The sequence below is a fragment of the Ooceraea biroi genome, chromosome 5 (assembly GCF_003672135.1).
Source record: "Ooceraea biroi isolate clonal line C1 chromosome 5, Obir_v5.4, whole genome shotgun sequence".
In the NCBI taxonomy this organism is placed as follows: domain Eukaryota; kingdom Metazoa; phylum Arthropoda; class Insecta; order Hymenoptera; family Formicidae; genus Ooceraea; species Ooceraea biroi.
In genome coordinates this window covers 14,008,297-14,028,303 of record NC_039510.1, presented here as the reverse complement: position 1 = coordinate 14,028,303, position 20,007 = coordinate 14,008,297, and the positions used below count along the sequence as shown (strand labels likewise).

The 20,007-nt window shown below is 40.3% G+C and overlaps 3 protein-coding genes across 3 annotated transcripts in view; 2 read left to right on the top strand and 1 right to left on the bottom strand.

The window, feature by feature from the left end:
• Window positions 1-2,660, top strand: LOC113561436 (SUN domain-containing protein 1-like). Its single transcript, XM_026969711.1, has 7 exons — window positions 1-356; window positions 471-574; window positions 720-840; window positions 1,585-1,700; window positions 1,754-1,921; window positions 2,048-2,140; window positions 2,256-2,660. The coding sequence occupies exons 1-7, from the start codon at window positions 221-223 to the stop codon at window positions 2,376-2,378; spliced, it is 861 nt and encodes a 286-aa protein (XP_026825512.1). The 5' UTR covers window positions 1-220; the 3' UTR covers window positions 2,379-2,660.
• On the top strand, window positions 894-1,655 carry LOC105285208. The gene has a single exon (XM_026969710.1). It carries the CDS (start codon window positions 1,099-1,101, stop codon window positions 1,312-1,314), a length of 216 nt encoding a protein of 71 aa, XP_026825511.1. The 5' UTR covers window positions 894-1,098; the 3' UTR covers window positions 1,315-1,655.
• LOC105285196 (voltage-dependent T-type calcium channel subunit alpha-1G) overlaps window positions 2,656-20,007 on the bottom strand; it is a 49,781-nt gene continuing 32,429 nt past the window's right edge. Inside the window, 17 exon segments of the mRNA XM_026969699.1 lie at window positions 2,656-6,936; window positions 8,189-8,445; window positions 8,647-8,908; window positions 9,173-9,465; window positions 9,832-10,112; window positions 10,296-10,557; window positions 10,639-10,858; window positions 11,031-11,411; window positions 11,516-11,665; window positions 11,847-12,039; window positions 12,290-12,636; window positions 12,777-12,942; window positions 13,064-13,210; window positions 13,286-13,434; window positions 13,762-14,049; window positions 14,139-14,276; window positions 14,401-14,556. Coding sequence (XP_026825500.1) covers window positions 5,911-6,936; window positions 8,189-8,445; window positions 8,647-8,908; window positions 9,173-9,465; window positions 9,832-10,112; window positions 10,296-10,557; window positions 10,639-10,858; window positions 11,031-11,411; window positions 11,516-11,665; window positions 11,847-12,039; window positions 12,290-12,636; window positions 12,777-12,942; window positions 13,064-13,210; window positions 13,286-13,434; window positions 13,762-14,049; window positions 14,139-14,276; window positions 14,401-14,556 — 4,716 coding nt within the window. The 3' untranslated portion in view covers window positions 2,656-5,910.

Below are 20,007 nucleotides of genomic sequence, written 5' to 3'. Positions count from 1 at the left end.
CGTTCACTTTTCTGCAATATATCGATTACATGTAGACGTGTAGTAGTTGTCAATGGTGGTTGATCAGCTTTCACACACATGTCCAGCGAAACACGTGCGATCACAATTCACAAAGAGCATCGTCGAAATTTGACATAAATTAATATCGATAATTTTCATTGCATTTCTTCGTGTTCTTCCTCAAGCATTTGAGACACAAGTGCGTGATGAAACGACGCCGATGAGTGCGCAAAACACTTTCTGTTGCGTCAACGCGGGAAATTGTCCGGCTATAGTAACCAGCTGCAATCGACGACCCACTTGGTACACCAGACTCGTCAAATCCTTCACTTTCTGCGTCATTACTTCGATGCTGGGTACAGGATTTCATGGATTAATTCGTCGAGAGTTTCGATAAGCTAGATCTTGCTAGGATTAAGCCAAAACCCTGTGCAATCATAACTCTCATGTAAAAGCTTCAATATTTTTAGCGATGTCCGTGTCCCATCTCTGCGACAAATATTCCGCCAGTACGTCATTTCAGATGATCCAAGCAGATTTAGGAAATTTGAGAGCTCATTTGGGAACTCTCTCGGTAATCTTTAATCATCAATGTGAATGATATTTCTTAAATGCATAAATCTTTTCACCTATTTTCTGTTGAACTGTGTTACACAAGACTTGTATTTCAATTATTATAAAATACATTTAACGTTTTATTGTCTCTGCAATTGCATTAGCTCGAGGTGAAGAACGTAATGGAGATGCGCGACGAGCTGAAGAGCAAATTGAAGGAAGTGGGCAGTGTAATACCAAAAATGTCAGAAGCTATTCTTAATCTGCGGAATGAAGTGTCCGAGGGTAAGAAAGGTATAAATGCGGCGTATAAATGCTGACCGGATGTTGAGGTGGAATAGCATTTCTTTGATGCTAAATAAAGTGGCATGGTATACATATATTCGTTGACATAGGCGAGCTGTCTCTTGATACGTAATGAAAGCCTTTCTTTTTATGTGCCTGTGACTATGCATTATATTTTTATCTTTATCTTCCTACTCTGCAAATAGTTATCAACTATTTGCAGAGTTTAGTTCATTTGTAACATTTTTCCCAACAGAGATGAGTCTGCATACGAAGAATTTACTAAAGGCCTTGTCGCCAGAGACCGTCAAAAACATGGTGAAAAACGAGTTACAAACGTACGATGCTGACAAAACCGGAAGAACGGATTATGCTCTTGAGAGTTCAGGTTTCGCAATCTCCAAGAATATATTTTTATTGTTCTATACGGAATCTGTATTAATTAAAGCCCAAGATCTTATGGTACTAAGATAACAATCTTGTGCATAAATAGCACAAAAAGGGGACATCAAGCTTTTTTTATTAATTTTAAAATAACTCCTATTAAGCTTTTTTTAACTTTCTTCAGGCGATATCGCATAAACATTATAACAAGAAAATTCTTCCTCTCATAATCATGGATTAATTCTCTTTTAAAAGAACTTCTTAAGAGTTTATATTGGAACACGAATTATGAAAAAACCAAATTATAAGCATCCAATGCATCATTTTCAATATATAGTTACTACAGTCTCTTATCCGTAGGTGGTGCAATCTTGTCTACACGAAACACCGAGTCCTACTCAATTGGCGCACCCACACTCAACTTATTCGGCATACCGCTCTGTCAGCAACAAAATACACCCCGGGCAGTGATACAGGTTACCCGAATAATTTAATTTCGATATCGTTTCGACTCCGAAGCATTCACCAGACCGGCGTTTTGCCAGGCGATTGTTGGGCCTTCAAGGGTAGCAGCGGCAGTGTGGTGATACGATTGCTCGGCTACGTCTACGTGTCCGGAATCAGTCTCGAGCACATCTCCTCGTCGATATCCCCAACTGGAGAGACTGACACCGCGCCAAAAGATTTTTCTGTTTGGGTGAATCAATTATTATAATTGCAAAATGATATTTTGCAATATGTCGTTATATGCAACATCACACTGTATCTATTGTAAGTATATTGAACATTGCTGTATATTAAATATTATACGCGTTACTTTCAGGGTTTAACGGATGTGGAAGACAAGCAGCCTTTCGCATTTGGTAGATTTACGTACGACAATACCGGTCCACCGTTGCAATACTTCGAGGTCCAGGTAAAATATCTGATATAATTGCTTTTGATTAATATTAATATCGTTTCGAATATTTTTAATCCGGATTAATAGAGGATTTTTGTATCTCTTTACGTTAATGCAAGCTTAATTGCAGGAACGAGCAAACAAGGCGTATGACATAATCGAGCTGAAAGTTCATTCCAACAGTGGTAATCCGGAATATACCTGTATCTATAGAATACGAGTGCACGGCACGCTTAATCCGTTACGAAAATGAATACGCGCAGATATTTAAAAATCACAATTATCGGAAAATTGTGCAACCATTATTTAATTGAATACGATTCAATAAAAAATATTTAGAAGACTATAACTTTATTAAACCTGTAATTTAATATACGATCTCATATTAAGCTAATTAGACGTGCTAAATATAGAGATCGTCATCTGACGTCAAAGAATCAGCTGTAATAGCGATAACGTATTATTGTTCGGACGTGAGACATGCAGTAAATCGGGAAGATGGTTCAATAAAAAAAAAGACAGGCAGGTTCAACGTAATCGTCGCTCGATTTATTACATTTGTACATATTTAGTTCACCTCTAACTCCGCTATCTCGAATCTTTTCTCACGCGTTCTCCGTCACACACGTACTTCGCATTGTATCAAGCTTCGTCCAGTGAAAAATGGACGAGGCCGGAAACCGTTTCCCATCACCAACCTCAAGTACATACGAATGTACGCATGGAACATCAATTGGACAAAAGAATGCTTGCTGGCGGCACCATGGACATCGATCAACATTTTTAACTAAAATACTCGGGCAATATATAGATAACGATTGAGGCAAACCGATAATAAATCTTAGTTTCTACCTTTTATTTGTTTGTAATGCCTTTTGTTAAATCAATCAATTTTACTCTGTTTTTTGTTTCGATGATTACATTTGGCCTTCTCTATAAATGCAGAATAGACTTAAGAAATATGAGGGGAATTTCGATGCTATTTATCTTCGTTACACATGATTGCATGACTGAGAGATTTTTCTTCGCATTGATTTGTCCATCGACGTTCCTCCGCATATCTCATCTTTTTCTTTTTGACAGTTTACAATTGCCGCACTATCGACACGTGTGTCGCTGATCGGCGAACTCGCGCACGACCGCGATCGACGCATGGCTAGAGTAACTATAATTCGGAGGTCAGTCGTCTAACGCTATCGAGCTATCGAGAGCCGGTTGTGGTGCCGAAGAGACGCGCGTATATATATATACGTAAAATACATGGCATACGTTATTATCTACGTGCTTCCTTTAAGACGTCTAACATGATCCGATGTGTCAATCTGAAGGCGTTCATTGCTCTTCTTCATATTTCTTATTTCTTATTTCTGAGTCGAGATTCATCATTAGAACGGTTACGGTTATTTGTTCTAATGTACATATCTTTTCACCAATAAAGTTTATAACTTTACGTACAAAGAAATTTTAATTTTAATATTAGTAACAGACTTTGTTAGAAAAAAGCAGACTTAGCATTGAGGATTCTCTCTTACTTTCTTCTACATTCTTCATTTCATAATGAAGGAATAACAAAGTACAGAAGTACAGAAGCTTCAATAATTGATTGCTACATTTAAAGTATAATTATGCAAGTATAATTTGAATATTTTTATTTATAAAGATTAGAATTAGGCTAGACGAATAATTTCAAGCTTAAACTTAAGTCTCTAAATAATTTTGAGGAATCTATGATACAGAGAATAAAATATCTTTTTAAATAATAGGTGCTTAACCGTTCTAGCGTTAAGCGCAATTGTACAGAATCATCACGTCTTTTGCAAAATGCTTCCATCGAAGTCCGATGATTAACATTCAAACCAGAAATTGCGCTTAAGCTCGACGCAGAGACATCGCCCGCGCGACCAGAAATTTTGTTAGATTTTTTAAATGAAGCGCAGTATCAACCAAGCAATCAACGATCGCAAATAATGTTTGTTCTTTTTTTGAAGCAACGCGGTGCATGTTAACGCAGTTTTAGCGACTACACTTTCAATTCGACGAAGAATGATGTGAGAGCTGTTAGTCGCTCTCTTGCAAATGAAAAGAAAAGAACGCGGGCACCACCACCGCACGAAGGTTCGTCAACGCTCGTAAAAGGCATAGAGTTATTTTACTTTTACTTTTCTTCTTTTTTTTATTTAGATTTACTTCGACAATTGTTAAATATATTACCGCACGCGGTAGTATCAAAATAAACCACACCAAGTGTAGAGTATAGAATATTCGTAAGTGTATGTATGTACAGTATAGAGTTCCTATTTATCTCTGTTTTGTTTCTCTCTATTTATTCCCCGCGAAAGCCACTCCCAGACATCGGTCTTCGTTTTATTAAAAAGTCAGCTACGTCCCTAAATTGTTGCTGTACTTTGCTCTGTCGCTGTTGCTGCTGCTGCTGCTGGTGCTGATGTTACAGTTTCATGCTGATATTTGCGCTCTGTTACCGTTAGGAAATACACTACGATTAAAGTATATCACAGATGTCAACGAGAAGAACGCTCTAGAAGAGTGTGAGAAAAGTGAAGTAAACGGAACGAAGATAAATCACGATTCCTAAACGCCGATCGGATAATCATGATCTTCACGAACGATCGATCACAAACATTTAAAACACCTGAATGTAATCCAAATAAATTAACTATAAAAATTCAACATATTCTTCATTTTACATATTATTCCAGCATTTAAACATAAAATTATTATTTCCAAATATATATATATATATATATATATATATATATAATCATTTCCAAATACTAGATAAATTTGCAATTGCATAAATTTGACCATTCTGATTGCTGTTGACAATACAACACAAAAAAATTTACATCCTCAGTCCTATACCAATTTGGTCAATTAACTATTAGTTTAGTTAAATCAAAGGGATATAATTTATATTTTATCGATTGTAGACATCACAATTTGTACAGAGTCAAACTCGAGCAATGCGAAAGATCCAAACAATTAAAGATTCGAGTCTCAATTGTTAAAGCTCGAGTCGTTCGATTAGCTCAAACATTAGCGCGGAAGAATACCGCGCGTTATCTTTAACTTCCGATCGGCAAACCGCGCGCAATTTTCAGAAGTTAGAGAGTAAGAAAAGGCGAGACAATGTGGTCCAATTAATTGCAGTTTTTGTCGCGTAAACTCGACGTAAGATCTAGCTATAAACTACTGAAATTCTCTCCCCCTCTAATTTTTTCGACGCGGTCTACGTCGTTCTTCTTCCTACCGATTCCTACGTATCGACTTCCACGACGCTGCGGAAACGGAACAGACGAGATCCGTTCCGTTGGCAATAAGAGATTGTCATAGGTTTTCAAGTTGCGTTACGCGTCGCACACGCATAACTGTGCGCTACGCATCGGTAGAATCTCCTAATTATATCGTCTTGTTCACGCGAATATATCTCGCTCGCGCGACGGATGTTCTTCTCACATACTCCCTCTCTCTATCTCTTTTTCCCCTTTAATCTCGCAAACTTCAACCACTCTAAATACTCGACTTGTTCGTTTTGGCAAGTTCACGGCGGCGAAGTGACTAGAGTATAACGACTATATTGTCATGCACTACAGTCTTTCTTAGAGCCCTTCCATGACTTCATCATCATGGTTTCTCCATCGTAAGGTATCACGCTTCGTCTTAGAAACCTCCCGCCGCTACATAGAGACTAGAGACTACTTCGGCTCGTTCGTTCTATGTACGTATGTGTATATGTGTGTATGGATGCGTGTACGTATGTATGTGGATTAAGAGGGGTCCAGTGGTCTACCGGCGGAGGACGGTCTCTCAGGTGTCTCCTTGCCTTCGTCCATGCCGCCGCTACCGCTACCGCTACCGCTAGCGCTACCGCCACCGCCGACGCCACCGCTGCCTCCACAAGCATCCCTCATCGTCGTGGTAGAAGAGATGGTAGTCGACGCATCCAGGGTCTCGTCATCACGCAACCTCTCGCCGCGGCGACGTTTGTTGCTGCTACTCGCCGAGTCCGTGTCGTCCACGTAGATTCTCACATCGGATCCGATCGCGCCACCCTCGCCAATGTGAACCCCACCGCCTCCACCGCCACCGCTACCGCTACCGCTACCGCCACCGCCACTGCCACCGCTTCGGCTACCGCTACCGCTGCTGATGCTGCCAGCCATGCTGCCGCTACCGGCGGCACTGCCACCGGCACTAATGCTAGCAACGACGCTCAGACTGCCGGTGCCGGTACTCTCGCTCACGTTGCCACAAGGTGATGGAACATCGTCGGATCTGTCATCGGTGGTGACATAGATGTGGCTGTAACCCTCGCCACGCATAAACGTGCTGTACTGATCGCTGGCAACGCTGGTGGTGGCGGACGTCGCTCCGACTCCGCTCCGAGTAGTCTTCAGCTTCGGTGGTCTCCTCTCGTTGATGACGGATTGTACGTCAAAGTCATCGGTTGCTGGTACCGCTGCCGCGTGACTTTTCTCCTCTGCTTTCGGTTTTGGTTCCTCTAACCGAGCTTTGCCACCGGCGTAACCGTTCGCGATGCCAGACGTCCGACCGGACGCACTTGCACTCGTGTCGGATTGCGATGGCGATTGCGTATCGCTCGACGTCCGGCGCCTCATCGTCGCCTTGGACGGGTAGATCTCGGGGGTGGGCATTAAATAACGATCGCTGGTCAACTTGGGCGGGACGCTTAGGGTGCTGCTCGAACCGGTGGAAGTGACCAGCGATGAACTAGTCGGCGGCTTGCTCACGCTCAAGAAGGACTTATTTTCGCGAGTTTCGCTGGTAATCACCTGAAATGTGAACTTGTATATAACATCAAGTTATTAAATATGTGATTACATTGACGTGTGTATATATTTTGTTAATGTACTTTATTATCTTGAATTTTAATTTTTCCGTTATGTATGTAAGAATCGTTTACTATACGTACATCGTTACTTCGAATACAGGCAGTTAGAAGAAATTACAGGGTGAGGCACCTAAAACAGGCCACCTGAATATCTCGGCTGTTATTGGTGATAGCAAAAATGTGTCAGGCCAAACTTGCATGGTTTCGAGGGACACATAATTTGTCCTAAATAATTTTTTATTAGGTGGACGCGTAGAGGTCATATGAAGGTCAACTTTGTTTTTTTAAATGGTATGATATGTTGTTTTACGTACCATCTAGTAGAGCGTTTGAAGATGCGTACATTGATCTACGGGTCAAAATCATTCAAGGTCACTGAAAGCTAAAATTTCTAAGTGCTAGAACTTTTTCATTTCTGAGTTTACGGTATTTTCAATAGCAGATAACTCTAGGCAATATAAAAAATAATGATATCATCAACTCAGAACTCCTCTGAGAAGAAAAAAATTTTAAACTCGAGAACTTTTTCATTTCTGAGTTTACGGTATTTTCAATAGCAGAGAACTCTAGGCAATATAAAAAATAATTATAACAACAACTCAGAACTTCGCGGAAAAAGAAAAAATTTCTAAGGGCTAGAATTTTTTATTTCTGAGTTTACAGTATTTTTAATAGCAGAGAACTTTAGGCAATATAAAGTAAATTATTTTCCCTTGCAGTTGGCCTTCAGTGACCTTGAATGATTTTGACCCGATCAAGATTTAGATCAATGTGCACATCTTCAAACACTACTAGATGGTACGTAAAAAAACATATCATACCATTTAAAAAAACGAAGTTGACCTTCATATGATCTCTACGCGTCCACTTAATAAAAAACTATTTAGAACAAATTATATGTTCCTCTAAACTATGCAAGTTTGTTCTGACACATTTTTTTCTATCACCAATAACAGCCGAGATATTCAGGTGGCCTGTTTTAGGTTCCTCACCCTGTATATCATTTTTACTTCAATTACAGGCAGTTAGAAGAAATCTATCAATCAAATAAACGAAAGATATAATCTTAATTATATTTTTAAATTATATACTTTGTAACATAATTAATATAATTATTTTAACAAATCATTTTCACTTTTCGGAAAATCGTACAATCCTCATGTTTATATGTTTATCCTTATGTGATTTCTCACCGGCAACTTCTGACGTTGTGCGTGACTGGAATCTTGACTAGCTGTGGTGTAACTGCGATGTGGAATAATTCGAGGCACACTTAGGTTGCTCACAGGCTTCTCGAAGACTTCAGCGACCTCAAAGTGCATTGGCAGCAACGACCTTCGCTGATGATGACTTGAATGGAACGTTTGCCGGCGTTTTGACTTGAATTTGGACGGTCTGCGGTAATACGAACTACGACGTTTCTCATCCAAAGATACGGAAATCGAAGCATCTGAAGAATATAAAAATCAAACGATTCATTAATCTTATAACAAGCGCAAGAAGTAATAGAATCTTATAACAAGCAACAAGAAGTAATAGAAAAGATATTATATTGTATCAATAATCAATAATCAATGATATGTTCAGGCATCAATAATAATATTAATAATATTAATAATTAACAATTAACAATTAATAATTAACGATTTACCTTCGATATTTCTCTCCCTCGGCGGATTATAAATGAAATTCGCAGGTAAGGAGCGAACTTTGGCTAATCCCGGTCTCACAGCAGATATCTTGTCGTTTCCCACCATAGATTCACGCTCTTCATCATCCTCGTCATCGTCACGATCTATTCTACGACTTATCGGTACATTTTCATCATCTTCTTCTTCCACCTCAAGAAGTTCTTCCTGCTCTGCGGCCAGCTCTCTCTCCAACTGTGTTTCCATATCTAGTTCGTCTTCCATCTAAAATTAAAATGTTATATACTTCTTATATATTCCATACTTTTATTATCGAAGTATTATTTAATTTATCGACCGTTAGTTGGCAAGCTCACTTTACTCAATCAAAATATAACGTTTCGACTAAGGTTTCTGGTCCTCTTCAGACAAAAATACGATTTACATCAATAGTTCCTTAACAACCATTTGAAATATGAAATAAATTGTGGACGCAAATGTTTAATATTCTTAATTTATTAAATTATGTGTAATTTTTCGGAACATTACCTGTTTGTGACTTTCTTCCAGATGTTTCATCAGCACAGCGACGACAACGTTCACTAGTACAAATTGCGCCATCAGAACAAAAATGACAAAAAATATTGGAGCAATAATGCTGCTCACGCAACAATTTTTAACGCAATCTGCAGCGTCATCGCAATCGTCCCTCAGCGTGTCCTTCATGATTCCATTCCAGTTGTCACCAGTGGCGACTCGGAAAAGCGTCAAGAAGGCCATGCCAAAGTTACTAAAGTGCGCGTGCTCGCCGAGGCCTTGACAAGGCATCTCATCATTGCATTCTAAGGCAGAAAATTAGCACCATTTAGGTCAATCTTTCTATGTCCGAGGTTGTTTCTAGTAAGACATTCGACATTGAAACTTTTGCGTGACTATAGGAAGAGACAGAATTAACGTATACGAGAGATCCGAATAATATGTATGGTTTATATGAATGTATTTTCTAAAATTATTTTTTGTTAAACTTTTACAGATGTGAGTTTTCTTACTACATTTTTTAAAGAAGAGTTTATTTGAAATTATTTAGAAAAAGAAATTCTAAAATCATTTTATTGTGAAGAAATGCAAATAAAAGGTTTTATGAATTTATACTTTTAGTTACTTTTTTTGTGGTCACGTAAAAGTTTGTTACACTTAATCAGAATTACCTAGTCGGCCGAACAATTCTACTCCTAGGGCAGCAAATATAAAGAAAAGCAGGAAAAATAGCAATCCTAAATTGCCAACTTGAGGTAAAGCTTGCATCACCGTATCCAAAAGGGCACGTATGCCCTTCGCCATTTTTAGTAGCTTCAACACTCGAGCTATCCGCAACACTCGCATCACGCGAATTATCGTGGGATTAATAGGAATGATCTTAGATTCGACTTCTTCTAACACAATGCCCACCACTGATAATATAACTATTCCCACATCTAACTGATTCCATCTGTAAACAGAACTCTGTCTTAGAATTAAGATCAGACTGCAATAGTTTCATCATTTCATATTTGAATAATTCAAAAAGTTCAACCAATTTGAGATTAAAATTCGAATCATTCAAATTGTTTAATCACCAAAACAATACTGATTAGAATTAACTGATTAATACTGATTGACTCTTTGCACTTACTTATCCTTGAGATAGAGGTGAGCACCGAGAGCAACCAGCTTCATGATCGATTCAAGAATAAAGACAGCGGTAAAGAAGTAATTGAATATCTTCAATGCATAGGTGAGAGCTTTCGGCATCATGTAAAACTCCATCGCCATCGTAACGACGTTGAGACCGATGACGGCGGCAATCGCCAGATCGAAGTACTTGGATGTCACAACATTGTGTACGAACAGCCGCGACTTGGAGTAAGTGTTGTAATATGGTGGCTCGTGCATCTCTGAAAAATCGCGATCGACATTGGATACATATTGGCCCTCGTGGGCAAGTTTTGCTTGCATGGTGAAGAAGTGGCATTAACCTAGTGAAGCCCCTAGCGGCCACTCACTTCGTCTCTTTTTCTCCATCTGTAATGCACGCTTGGCCGCTCTTCGAACGCGCTCTTCTTTCTCCTGTTCCTCGCGGCACCTGTGAAAATTTTCTACCACCACTCCGACGAACATGTTCAGTACGAAGAAACCCACCAACAGTATGAACGCGATGAAGTACAACAGTCGCCATTCGGAATAATTTTCAATGGGCTGGAATCAGTTTGAATCTCATCAAATCACTATCAGTTTCAGAATATTTATAATTATATTCATGTGTAATTATTTTTCTAGAAATTAAAATTGGAAATCGCAATGAGAGAAAAACTTTTAGAGTTATCAGACTTATAAAATATTCATTTTTACAAAAATTAATTTCTCCTACCTGCTGGTCAACTCCAACGGCATCTAAACCGGTGTACATGATGTTCACCCATCCATCCCGCGACGATAAGACAAACAACGACATGAGAGCTTTGCCGAGATCATCGAAATTGTACTTTCGGTTTAACCACACGTTTCTCTTGTCGGCCAGACAATCCGTTTTATTACGCACATCTTTAATGTCTGGACCTTCGCAATAATAAAATGCACCTTTGAAAAGTTGTACTCCAAGAATACCAAAAATCACGAAGAACGTGCAGCAAATCAGGACGATATTGCCGATGGGCCGTAACGAAGACAGCAATGTTTGCACGACTAGTTTTAAACCGGGTGCGCGATTGATGACTCGTAGAGGTCTCAGTGATCTTAATAATCTAAATACCTGCGTTATTTCAAAAGTACAAAAAGTATGTATTATTAACGGATAATGCATTTTTATTGATTAAGAATAAGAAATATAGTAAGTATTTTAAATAACAAATTTACCCTCAGTATTCCGAATATCCTGGGACTGCTAGATGAGAGTAGCGACATCAACAAATCGATTATGGAAATGATAACGAGAGATCCATCCATGATGTTCCATCCCGAAGTAAAATACGCGTCTGGACCATACAACATACTCGTTGCGACAACCTATCAAAAAATTGCACCATCAAGATGAGGATCATACACGATTTTATAACTACAAACTACAAGCTTTTGATCTCATGGAACAGTGTAAAGTAAAATTTCACTGACGATATCGCAGTCTCGTTATAAATTATTATTACAAGATTTCAGAAATAATATTTTCAGAATTACATTGCTACGTTACCTTAATGAACATCTCGATCGCGAAGACAGCAGTAAAAATGTAATTCGCGGAGGATAGAAAAATCCTCTCGCGGCTGTCCGGCGGTATATTAGGTCTCTCCATCGCCAGAGTAATACAATTCAATCCAATAAATAGCAGTACCACGTTATCAAACCATTTTTGATCGACGAACCATTGACAAAAGATGCGAAATCTGCAGTACCGAAAAAATTATGAATCTCTTATAGCAAGAATTTCTTTTAGCCGATTTGCTAAATATTCATTTAAACTTGATTTAATAATATAGTATTACATAATCAAAATATATTTCTACTCTTTCTTTATTATTACAAAAGTAAAATTTCCATTATCTTTTCTTTATTTCTGTATTATATTATTTCTTATCCTTTGCAAATTGTTTAGCATTAATCAAGTAGCGTACTATCCATTTTTTTCTACATTACCTATTATTTGGCGGGAATAGATACAAGGAAAAATGTTCGCGTTCTTGTAGGCAACCCTTGGGTTCAAAGAACATGAATATCTTTTTGATTCTCTCGACGCTGCTTGCGCTTCCGTGGCTGTGCGATGGCGGTGTCTCGCCACCCGTTCTCATACGCTCCTCCTCTTGTTCGGGAAGTCGTTTGATTCTCGGCAGTGGACCAGTCTCCATTGAGAGATTGTTAATCGTGCGCGGAGTCGAGGATGGTGCGAGCATCTCGTCCAACGGCAGCGTTTTCCTCGCGGACGTCTGGACATTCTCGTATCCGCGCAACGAATTTCTTCGCGAGAGCTCGCCGATCCATCGCATCTGCAAGATTGCAATATTTTTTGTTACGGTATCCCAAAACATCAATGGTACTTGCCTTTAATAACAATTAGTGATTTAAAGTCAGTATATATTTTTACTTGTAATAAGTTACATAAAGTCCATGTAAATTTTTCTTTTACCTGATTAGGCGTGACTGTGTAACGACGAATCGACCATGGGCCATAGCTCTCGAGCGAATTATTAGGACTCAGACTACGATTATTGCTTGTCAGGACGGTAGTTCGATTGTTGGGTGCATCACGTTGCGTGTCGTTTCTTATCGAACCATGTAAGTAACCATTGAAACTAAAAGAGATTAATTTTGCTGAAGTAGTGATTCTGTAAACTTGCTTGTCAAGCTTACATGTTCTAATTATTTATTTTATTTTTCCATAATAATTCAGAATGTATGCTTCACTCGTCTTACGTTGGATTGGATCCGACAATGGTACTACGCCCATTATTTAGTACGGTAGTATGGCCAGTTTGCTCATCGTCACTCTGTGACCACCGTTTCCTCCTCAGAGATGGCCGTGACAAGCGCCACGAATATCCTCTTTGTATCCTCGGCGGACTAAAGGGGAAAAGGCGGTATCAGAAAAGGGGGAACAATGCTCGATGTAATGGAGAAACGACGAATTATAGATACCTGGAACTCGAGTCCCTCGTCGAGGGATTAACAACAGCCGTAACAAGGCTTATACGTCTCGGAAGCTGTCCAGCTATTAAGTTATTCGCCGGTATTTTGTTAGACACGTCGGGCAGCTTTAGCAACCCCGAGGGTATACTACACTGACTCTGTAAATGCAACGCTCGTCATTATCACATTTTCTCATAATTTAATCTTTCCTTTAACATTCCTAATAGAATCCGACAAAAATTCAAAATTTTAACATCAAACTTTTAGACTATAAGCTTTCAAGTTCGAACGCGTCTCAAAAGATCCAAACAATTTAAGGTCTGAGAGCTTAAAGTGCGAATTAACCAAATATCAGAAAAAGAAATCCAAATATCGTTAAAGAAAACATCGCAATTTGTCAGTTTCAGGCAATCTTTCGCAAGAGCGACGATGAAAGTTTGCCCAGCGCGTAATGACGGGACGTTTATCGGAATGAAACGACATACACCGGACCGATCGATGGACTCGATTGAAAGGGCAGCTGCGGGATAAACCGCGCGGCAATTGAGGTCTCTGTAGCCGACGTCCAGCGTGGTGTTCGGCGAGTCCTGAGGAGTGGCCGCCGTATGAGTGATTATTGGTGGTTGACCCGGGGGCACACCCATCATCTTGCTTTCTTTCTGGATGTTACATTTGGGTTCATCGATCCGTTGCTTCCACACGCTATTCTGCTTTTCTCTGTTATCCTTGTATTTCCTTAGCTCCTCCGCGCTCTGCCACGAGTTTTTTTGATCCTGCAACTCGCAAGGGAGGAAAGCTAACGCTGCGCAGGAGGATCATGGAAACAATTTCGGCAGGATTTATTTGTTGAGACTTCAATTACCTGGGTATAAGTATCGCTATCAGAAATCGAATGCGATCCCGATATTCTCGATGACCCGTCCTCGCTGCCTATTCCAGCCTCCTTCGCAGCGAGCCTCTTTGCCAGTTCCCTTTGCTCGCGTTCTCTCCTCTCGTTTCTCTGCGAAATGTACCATTTATCATAGTCTTTGTATCTTCAGAAATGAACGAATGCCTTCACAAAATCATGTAAATATCTTCACATATTCATCCCATATGAAGGCATATTACACCCCAATGCCTACCTCCGACGAGAAACCTTCAACCAGAATGGCAACCAGAAGATTAAAGAGAACGTAATTGCCGAAGGTCATCAGCGCTACGAAATAAAGAGCGGCCCAATGAGATGTCTTCTGCATACCATTGAAGAGAACAACGTTCCAGTCTTCCTGCGTGAGGATCTATATAAAAAGAAGAATGGGAAGAGGCTCCCGCTATACATATGCGGCGTAGATATCAACATTTATTTGAAAAAGCACGTGATTGGCAAGACGTTTCTTCTAGAATTGTGTAAAACAGTTTATGACGTATGCAGGCACGGACAAGAATTTTGTACATCTTTGATTAGGATTTAAATTATTAGCAACTTCAAAATAAATAAAAAACTTTGACAAGTTTGCAGCAATAAAATGGATAATTATATTTATGAAATTAGAATAAGGTAATTACAATTATAATTTTCACAGATAACATACTTTATGCGAGATTATCAAATAGATATTTAATATTATTTAATGATTTTATGATATCCATTAATTCGATTATTAAGATATTGTATTGCTTACAATTTCAATTACTCGTAATGGTATATCATTTTAAACGTGTGATATATTACATTATATAAGATGTTACATCTATTCACTGACAAATTCAAAGATAGAAAAAAAACTTATATTTATTATTTTATTATGAAGTGTTCATAAAAGTTCTTGTAAAAATCATTTGGATGCGTACAATCACGAGGGACTCTACAGAAGGAATTGTCATTCCATTGTATCCGAACTTGCATACTTAACAAGGACACGTAAAACGTTTTGCCAACCAGCGTCGCGATACTTTGTGAATATGCATGCGTCGAGTTTTCTATCACGAATTTCTTTTTGCAGGTCTATTCACGTATTCATCTATCTTCATCAACTCTCCAATTTGTCGTCGATGTACTTCTCGTTTTAGCCTGATAACGTTACATGCTGCTCAAAAAAAGTTAAGAACTGACAAACGTCTTAAAGGAATTAATTTAACATAAGGTGAATATCGAACACCAAGATCGCGCGCGCGTTATTGCATGCGCGATATTACAGCAACTGTTAAAATAGGAGTGTTCCATCGAGTTTAATCGACTTTCGCGCTTATGACGATACATAAACGGAACTCAACGTGGGAACGATTCAACATACAGTCAGGATGCAACCGTCGACGTGTTTGTATCGTTATTACCAATTTATTAAGATTTACGAACGTATTTTACGTGACAAATATCTGTCATTATGAGTAAACTCAGAGAGATGCCAATGACAATTATTAATAGCAGTATTAATAAATTTAGGAAATTTAGTTATCGATACTCCATCAGACTGCATCGGACACAGCTGTAAACGGAAACACGTGATAGAAAGGCAGAAACTCGTTCGAGCGTGGGACTTTCTGTAGCACCGTAGCTGCACATTAGTTACTTTACACGAATAATATGTAAGCTGAACCGCGATCCACGCAATCCACGCAACTCTGTGGATGGAGCGGTCGTTGTTTCGCGCAGTGTTTGGCCTGCGCGAGCGAAGGAACGAATTGGTGAACGTGAACACACGTCGACACGCATATAAGTATATACCGTTGTGCACGCATGGTAAATACAAAGCAACCAGTAAAGGCTCTGTCGCACGGCACGGATAACAAAGAGACAAGAATGAACGAAGCGTGGGTGGGCTTACGGGAAGTCGGAGGGATCACACGTTGGAGGGTTCGTTCCGTTGTGTTCAACACGAAGAAATATGCATATACACACATTATATATTGTATAATATATATACATATGTGTATATATGTACGACGGAAAATTTGTACAAAACAGAGAGAAAGAAAGAGAAAAAGAGAGACAGAGAGAGAGAGAGAGAGAGAGAGAAAAGAGAACGTGGACACGAATAGGTGGAGGAAAAGACCGTGTATACGCAAAACACGTGGTACGTGGTGAGAAATAGCTAGTATATATATATGTATATGTATGTCGCCTTTATAATAGCACCTTAAATGTTACATTAAGTGTGTAGCGTTAAAAAAGAGAGGCGGGAACAGTGGTACCTGAAAGACAGTGACTAGTGCCCAGACGATGTCGTTGAAATGTTTGCGATCACAGCGGCACATTGGGTGCCGCGAGACCACCTCGGCACAGGTGCAGGGCCGACTCCGGTCCGCCCACATGCAAAACTTACCCCCGAACAGGTACATCCCTAGGATGCTGCAACCGAGATAATCCGCTGGCCTAAAGTATCCCCGCGACAGAGATCGTGGGTGAGGGGGAGAGACGGGACTCCGGGGGCTGAAGGAAACGGGTGATCAGGGGTACAATCGCCGAGCAGCGTCTCCGTTTTCCGTTTTACGGTGACGAGCGTCGTCTGTCCTCGTCCCGTAATTAGTTTCGCAGGAAACGCAATTGATTGGCCGCTTATGTTAACGGCACGACGACCGTCATTACGTCAGTGATATTTGCGAAGTGAACATTGATGTCATCAACATAGGATCACGTTAGGTACCTGCATCGATTGGAAGTTAATCTTGCTGACAGTTGACTGTGACGATATTGAATTATGACAAGAATAAAAAGAGGAATACTGCGTCGAGTCGCAACGCAGCGCGTGGCTTCGGCATTTTTAAGTATATGATTCTCCGGACTTGATGCAAAATGCGTGAAATGTTCGTCAAGTGAGTCAGCCTTTTTTACTCGTCAGCCTGTAGTCCGTTATTTTCGTGCTTAAATGCTCAAAGTAACGCGGTTTCAAGCTCATATTTTAAAAATATTTCCGCGAAGAGAAACCTCTATTTTTAGATCTTACTGATGCGACACTTGTTCGATTTTTCCATTCATCGTCAACAGGTATACATTGTAAGTATCTAGCTTTAAAGCTTTTATATGTTTTATCTTCTTTATTTGTGTGTGTATGCGTGTGTTAAATCACAGACTTTTGAAATATCTTAAAGTCTTAAATATTTTTGTGTTTCATTTGAATGTTTAACTTTCCCTGCTCATCAAGAGATTTAAAATTTAACTTAATCTATTTTAACAGATTTTTATAGAAAGAGAGAACGGAGACACTGCGTATCGGCAAAGGATTAAGCAATTGTGTTGGACAAAACAGCAAAAACGACTGTCACTCGAAGCTCGTACAGTCACATTCTGCAAGTTTAGTGTCTGTAGATATATAGATATATATAAACATATGTATCTTGTATTTGCACAATACAGGCGAATGCGTGTAAAGTAGGTATACATTTATGAATTGTAAGCGAATCGTATCGGCTTTGTGTGCGGTTGTAACGGGCTTTAAACGGCGGGACGAAACAAGGAAAATCAAGATTCGAGAAAATGGCCGTCTCTCGCAGAGCAATCAAAATTTAAGTGTCAAGTAGTGAGCATACTTAATCCTCCCAGGAATTAACCGAAAGAGCGCTGATGTAAACCAAACATCTCGCGCGCGTTCACATCGTATTGCAATTTCTCGATGTAATATGTCATACGAGCACGTTAATTGTTTAATGTTTCAAGCGGGCAATCAATAATGCTAATTTTAGGGCGCACGTTGGAACAATAATTGACTTCAACGCAGCATGACGTCCGCGGAACTCATAATAAACAGGCGCGAGACCGCAGATGAAGAATTATCATCAGGCGCCAAAACCTGCCAGTCACATCCCCGTCGGCCGATTTTTTTTTCTGCGAATTTCGTTTCGGCGACGTGGTAGCGCGACGTCGACGCAAATACGACGAGCTTTAAATCATCGTCCGGGTCGACAGATATCCGCACACACTTACGGGCGCCACGTGAAAATAAACGGGGCGGAAAGTGCCCCGGGAACGCGGTCGCGGAAGAGAAAAGAAGAACAGAGGAAACAAGACACCTGCCGTTGCAGAATGTCACGGCGAACGTTTTGCGAGGGGGAGGGAGAGACAGGTGGGGGATAGTAATTGCCAAGCGTAAAAATATAATCCTCTAATACGCAGGTATACGGTATATGTATATATGTATTTTACGAACGAATCTCTCTCAGAGTATATATATTTGCAAAAATGTACGCACAAATCTACTGAGACTGCGAGAATAATAATAATAATAATAATAATAATAATAATAATAATAATAAGATATTACGTGCCTTGCGCGATCTACCTGTATCTTGTTTAAAATCAAATGAAAGACACGTGTCTCTCTCTACTACGACTAAGAAAACAGTACAGTTAACCCTCGGGTTACCACAATACTCTAATAACTCGGGTTACCAAAACTGGGTCAAGTCTGATCCAGCTTCTAAAGAGCATTCTTTCGTGGAACACGTGTGCGATATTTTTGGCAAAACGGGAGATGTAGCAACCACTTTAAATCTCTAATTAGTCGAACATCTGTTCCAAATAGATGCAAAAATGCGCGCGGTAAACATAATGATGCGGTAAACGAAAAACCAAAGCTATTTAATTATCTGTTTTCTAGCTTTCGAGGTCTTTTTTCGCGGTCTGCTGCGTGTCGAGCCCTTTCTTCCGGCCCGTGTATCGAACGGTACACCGAAGGTTAAACGCGCTCTTTTTGTTCGTGTCATTCGTGTGCATTGAGCACAAAAGTTTCATTTCGGGTCTTTCGAGTGTCGAATTCTCAGAGACTTGTGACACGGCGGTTCTCCCTTGTCGGGTCGAGTCGCGGTATTTTACGCACGTAATGTATAACTCGGAACGGAGTCTTCTTTGCGCTCGAGTCGTCGCGGGCGTTCAAGAGAGAAAGTGACAGAAAAGTTACAAGTATGAAATTCAGAAGAAGAGAGAGAGAGAGAGAGAGAGAAAGAAGTAGAAGTGTAATGTCGTAAGTGGTGAAGTATAGTGGTGAAGTACAGTGAAGTACAGTGAATTACAGGGGAGACAGAGAGATAAGCGTGTGGCAGAGAGACGACAGTTTATAGTGTGCTACACGTTAAAAATGTGTGACGTGAGATCGAGGCGTCGTTCACGTACGGGGGTGCGTAATTCTAGCGAGTAAAGGGGTGTGTACGTGTGTGCGGAGAAGCATGGGCGCCGACACACAAGCCGCTGCTGCTGCTGTTGCTGCTGCTGCTGCTTCGGCGTGATCGCTTCTAACAATTAAACGAGGGGCGAGAGAGCACGGCTCGCACCACGCATCGATGTTGCTGCGACATCATCGCGAGAGCCCAAAGAGAGGAGACCGGTCGCCGCTTTGATCGCGACGTTTCTTTTCTCTCGCGAGCGTAAGAATGCGCGAATCCGATTAGAGTATCGGAGGATAACGCGCACGTCGATCTTTGCCGAGGAGACGCGATGTCACACACGTGTGTATGCGCAAAATCGCGGCAGAATGGCGACAATAGCAACGACAAGTGGCGGTCAAACGCGCCTAGAGACACGCATCACACATGCAAAGCGCGAGTTGCACGCAATGCGACCAAGCAAGAGAGAATCACGGTCGAAATGTCCTGGTCCAACTTAGGGCAAGGGGCCACCCTGGGATTGTACGGGTAATCCTGGGAGCGCCATCGCTGCGACATTTAAGCAAGGTGCAAGGCACGACGATCCCAGGGTGGCTGTCAAACAATACGAATGTCCTAAGAACATCTCGTGGACGTCGATTGGTCTTTACGAT